Source organism: Akebia trifoliata, chromosome 12, assembly GCF_017979445.1.
Source record: "Akebia trifoliata isolate Shusen 1 chromosome 12, ASM1797944v1, whole genome shotgun sequence".
Lineage (NCBI taxonomy): Eukaryota > Viridiplantae > Streptophyta > Magnoliopsida > Ranunculales > Lardizabalaceae > Akebia > Akebia trifoliata.
Window position 1 is genome coordinate 35,700,952 of NC_141386.1, and position 5,461 is coordinate 35,706,412.

Consider the following 5,461-nt stretch of genomic DNA (forward strand, 5'->3'; position numbering starts at 1 on the left):
AAAAACTTTAACAAAAAGTTCGTAAAGTTACTCTCAAAAGTCAGGGTATTTAGAAAAAAGTCCCTATCTCAGGTTTAAATTAATGTTGCCTCCCTCCAATTTTTTGTAACTTATTATCTATGGAAATCGCCAAAGTTATCGTCTCCAGTTTTAAGGGTCGGACTTGAAAACAATTAATAAATCTGTGTTAGTTTGAAGTTGAAATCCGCCGACTATCTATAAATAAATGTCGCGTTTTTAGATTAGCGTACGGTTATTCGGTCAAGATCGAGAGAGAGAGAGAGAGAGAGAGAGGAGAGGAGATCATTGCGTTCGAAAGCTGAAACAATCGTTTGTTGCCCTAATTTCTCTTTTCTCTTTTCTCTTTTGGCCCCTGATTGAAGGCCTAATTTGAGAGAAGAATTTGTTTGGTTTTTTAGTCTCAGTTTTCGAAATTTGAAGATTCTGTTCGGCATCTCTGTAAGTTCTCTTTTTCGATCTTATATTTTGCACTTTTAGGTTATATATGAAATTTTCAATTAATTTCATATATGTAGAATGATTTCTGGTCTTTTATCCTCTTTGATTTCTTATTTTTGGTACTGTTTGTCCATATCATAAGAAATTGGTTTTGGAAATAGTGCATCGTTGAAGAATTTGAAGGTTACTAGTTTTCTTTCCCCTTTTTTCTTGAATTTCTGATTATAGGTTTTTCTTTCATATTCTTTGGCATGCTTTGACTGATGATTTGAGATCTGTCTTTGATTTGTTTGGTATCTTTGGGGTTTTTGTGGTGAGATCTGTTTATATGTTGCATTCACTTTTTTTATTTATTATTATTATTTAGCGTTTCATGTATTTACTGAATTCTCTAGGTGAAACCCTAGACACTGCAAGTTTTTAGGGTTCCATCTCAAAGTAGTTTTTTTTTTTTTTTTTTTTTTTTTTTTGGGACTATTAGATATCTGTGTAGTATCGTTTACCTAGATACATAGGGCATCGGTGAGTGTCTATCTTGGATTCTGATTATTGGATCCACACAGCAACTATTTGGAATCTCAAAGGGTTTTCGGAAGGCTTGTAGATTCTTTTTAGCATTGTAGCTGTTTTGATTGCTTTTGTGATCTCTGAAGATAGGTTTAGTTATTTATTAATTAGAATAATTGGTGGATTGACTAATATAGTCTATATGTTTCCTAGATGGCAACCAAACCGCTTAATAAATAATTATAATAATTAGGGTTTTTTCATGATTATTTTGGTTATTAATCTTTCATGATCAATATACTCTTATATGTTTCCTAGATGGCCACCAAACCACTTAATAAATAATTAGAATAATTAGGGATTTTTCCATGATTATTTTGGTTATTAATCTTTCATGACTAACATACTGTATATGTTTTCTAGATGGCGGCCAAACCTCTTACAAGTGAAGCAATTGCTATTACAGAGAAGAAAATGGACATGACCTTAGGTATTTTAGTTAGCAACTGAGGTTCTTAATACTATTCGTATTGGTGTTATTTTTGTTATTGTCTGAATTCTTTTCTATTTTTCGATGGTGCAGATGATATCATCAAGCTGTCTAAGAAATCTGCATCAAAAGTTAAAAAACCGAGGGCTTCAGTAAGTGATCTTTTCCTTCAAAGGATGCATTTTTTTCATTTACTGAATGTAGGGTTTTTTTTATTTTTTTATTTGAAAATAGGTAAATTATGTCTATTTTATGTTGTGGAATTTTGATTGACAGAATAAAAGCCAAAAATTCTTGAATGGTAATGCTGCCCAGGGGAATTCTTTAAAGATGCGCCGGTTAATCGATACTAGGTCCTCTCTTAGACAGGTATTGTTTGTGGCTTTGTGCATTAATTTTCAATGCTATGGCTTCTGATTTTAATTGTTTGTCATTTGAAATTTTTGTTTATGTGGTGCAATTTATATTGTATCTGTAGGGGGCACTTGCTCAGAGAAGGTCGAATTTTCAAGGGAATCAGTTTCCATTGGCAACTGAGGTTGCAAGGAAGGCTGCATCAGTTCCTATCCGCAACAGGCCTCTTAATCAACATAACAGGGTGGTTAATTGGAATAAGCCAAGGTAACCCATGATCAATGTTACTCTATTTTAGGGATATCTATTATTATGTACCTTACTAAAAACTATCATCTTTTTTTTTTTGCCAGGTAATTTGTGGTTCCCTTCCCACGAATCTTGAAATATATCACACATGCTTCCAGTTAACATATGGAGTCATCTTAAGGAGCTACTGAGCTACTGTGGTTTAATTTTTGCACAAGCTGCCAAGTTAAGAATGTTAGCTGGGGAATCCTGGTTCCAAGTGTTGGGATTTGTGATTCCGTTCTTTTCTTGCTACTAAGATAGAATTCTTGTTTGCATTGCTTTGATTTGATTTATGTGGGATGGAAGGTGAGCTCTGGTAGATTGAGTGGTGCGATGTTTACCTTGTTATGATTTATCTCATTTCCCTGAGAACTGGGGGATATTGCCGGTGCTGGCAGTTGAGATAATGAATTAGGTGCAGTGACCTGGAGAATGTTGTCGATTTGGCCGGTTTTGCATCACAATTATGAGTTTGGGTTGGTTGATTCAATTGTGAGGTGACCTCTATGGGGGAAATCAACGTTATGCCTCTAGGGTCACTACTACCTGTTACGGTAGCTAGAATCACTTAAATGTTCTATCGATGTCAAAGGGGTAAAGATGCTCTGCTGGTTCATTATGGATAAACTGACAAAGTAGCTTCACTCTAGAGCCCTGCTGTGTTATTTGTTTTTGGAGGCTTATGCAACTCTAATGTGTGACACATTTCCTCGTACACTAAACTCCTGAGTCGGTGGAATCGCTGTTTCTTACTTTTTTAGATGCCCATCTATACTTCTCCTAAAAATGGTTCTTTCCTTTTTGGCCATTCAGTCTCTAAACCCTTTCACTTGCAGCACTTCATGTTTTATATCGCTGTTGTCAGGTTCCTGACTTTTTTGTTGTCTGGGAAAGTGCAGCAAGATACCAGCCCTGATTTCCTTGATGTGTGCATAAGCGTGTCAATTCTTCAGAAGCTGATAACTTTGAGAACTTGATCCATGCATTCTACCGTCTCTTGATGACAAATTCATGACATTTTTTAAGGAGTGGCCTTTTATGGCTTTATTTCAGTTTGATTTACTGCACTTAGATTAATATCCTATTCTTCACTGAAGCTGCCATTGGGAGTTAGTAGTTGACATGTTGATTGGGCATTGACTTGCTAAGATAAACAAACATGAGAGACTCGAGTCTGACTGAGTCCTGCATGCTGATACTATACTTGCATAAATTATTTTACCCTTGAAATGGATGCCTTGGATGAGTACTGGATGTTCTGATGAAGAATGCAGCTTGCAGAGCATTTGATTCTCTCTTATCTCAAGGCATTTGAGGTGGCAACTTGTTCTGAATTGGAGTGAATCTTTCATAGTTCTTGAGTTGGTTGGGTCAAATTGGTGATCATTTTCCAAATGTCAATCCCTGATGAAGCCTTTTTTTGAACTTCTATCCTGAAAGTGAATATGAACGTTGCTTGGATGCAGCTGTGGCATGATCTCTTTCTTTTACGGCACTATGCATAAAATTGCACGTTTGAGTTCTGCTTCACAGACGATGCATTTTGTGGAGTTATATTGGTTTGTAGTCTGTCAATTTTGTTTAAAAATGCTACGGAGCCTTCACAGTAAGTTTATCCTCAACCCAGTTGAAGTTAGGTCTGGTAATAGTTTGTGAGAAAAATTTCCACTAGTTGTGCTGGAGCTTTGGAATGTGGTATCTTACCTTCTGGTGTGAAATGGTCACACTATACCTTTTGTAATGACTTATGGGATATTCTAGTTTTAATTTGTTTGCTGGTTGCAGGGTGGGAGCTCCACCAGTTCAGAGGAGGTCTGAAGGAGGCTTTGCCGGGAAGGTATGACTTGCACCCTTTTGTTGAATTAGAAAGTCAGTAGATGTCTTGGGTGATCATGTTGCCATCCATTCTTTTAGTAATCCTTGTCTGGCATGGATGCTAAGCCTATCTATTATAACAATATGGTGTCCATGGTTATATTTATCTGAAACTTGTCACACTTTTGCTCTGTGCTGCTGACGTTCACTGAGTTGTGAAGACTCCGGTGCTTGTCTTTGAGTCTCTTGACCGGTGATCTGCATATGAACACAAGGGAATGGTTACCCTCAAGTGTGATAGGACAAACCTGTGTTGAACTACAGAAATCAAACTCTACGTGGTCAACTCTGGACAACCCAAACACTGAGCTCTCGGTGTAGTCCCCTCTCCCACCCCGGGTGTGAAGCCAGATAGTGCCTCTTGGATACTTTTAAACAGAGCAAGCATGAGCATTGAGATCTTGAGGAAGAAGCAACAGGAGAAAGAGGCAGGCAGTCCTTGCCAATGAATACAGTTGACCGATCTGCAGCCCTTCCAATGATTATAATCAACCAATCTGTGTATGCTGATGAGTTGAATGGTTGTAGGGCACCACAGAGTTTTGAGCTCATTTTCCTGAAACCTGGCTATTTGCAACATGTATTGTCATAATGCCAGGGAGTGTGTCTCATTGCGGATGTTTGTCTTCTTGATCTGTTGTTTATAGACTTTTTTTCTGGCGACACCAGAGAGAGATGAAACTATTAATTCCAATTTCTGAAATGAGAATTATGTTGCAGCGGCAGCAGCAGCATGTGAAGGTTGTGGTGCCTAAACAAAGGCCTCAGACTTTAGATTCCATGTTTGCAAATATGAAGGAGCAAAGGATGAGAGTGCAGTCTCAGCAGCAGCAGAACAATGCCCGAGGAATTGGTGCTCAGCAGCGTCAGTGGGGAAGAGGAGGTCGATTTGGCAACTTTGCAAACTAATCTCAACTGGTAGTAGCTCAGCATGGTCTGCTCCCTAGATGGATGGAAATTCTTTCCTCGTCTACAGAGCTGTATGGTACTTGTTGATGGACTTTCAGGACTCGAGTTAATATTCTGTGGTCTTTTTTTCTTTTTATAACCCCCTCGTTTGTTTCTTTTGTTTCTTCTGGATTCAAAAGACATTGCAAGTCTGTTCAATTTGGAATTCTTTTACGTTTTAGGTGTAATTTGTATATACCATGTTTGGGTTTCTCCTTTAATTGGATCTTAATGTGATGAAGTTGGTTGGGGAATGGAAGTCCTGACACTGGTGCACGGAAGTACTGTATGGTTGACGTGTAAATAGAGAAGATGAAATGAAATTCATGGTTCATGGTCATGCAAGGTTCTAGAAAAATGATTGTTTTGTTTGGATTGAGTTTTTTTTTTTTTTTTTCTTGCAATCATTTTTTGATGAAAAATATATTTTATATGATATAACATGAAGCATCATTCACAAAATCGCTTAATTCGTTTAATTTTATTTCTTCAACTAAAGATGTACATGTGTTATTTGGTTTTAAAAGTGGTGTGCAT

The 5,461-nt window shown here is 37.3% G+C and overlaps 1 protein-coding gene across 2 annotated transcripts; it reads left to right on the forward strand.

Annotated features, from left to right (window-relative positions):
• The first annotated feature begins 246 nt into the window (after positions 1–246).
• LOC147389928 (uncharacterized) lies at positions 247–5,105 on the forward strand. Of its 2 annotated transcripts, none has more exons than XM_086418853.1 (7): positions 247–459; positions 1,390–1,456; positions 1,550–1,608; positions 1,733–1,825; positions 1,935–2,077; positions 3,887–3,938; positions 4,241–4,602. In XM_086418853.1, exons 2-7 carry the CDS (start codon positions 1,390–1,392, stop codon positions 4,295–4,297), a joined length of 471 nt encoding a protein of 156 aa, XP_086274979.1. In that variant the 5' UTR covers positions 247–459; the 3' UTR covers positions 4,298–4,602. The 2 variants fall into 2 exon arrangements, with proteins under 2 accessions (XP_086274979.1, XP_086274978.1); XM_086418852.1 differs by lacking the exon at positions 4,241–4,602 and adding an exon at positions 4,697–5,105 and having other exon boundaries at positions 250–459.
• The last annotated feature ends 356 nt before the right edge of the window (positions 5,106–5,461 follow it).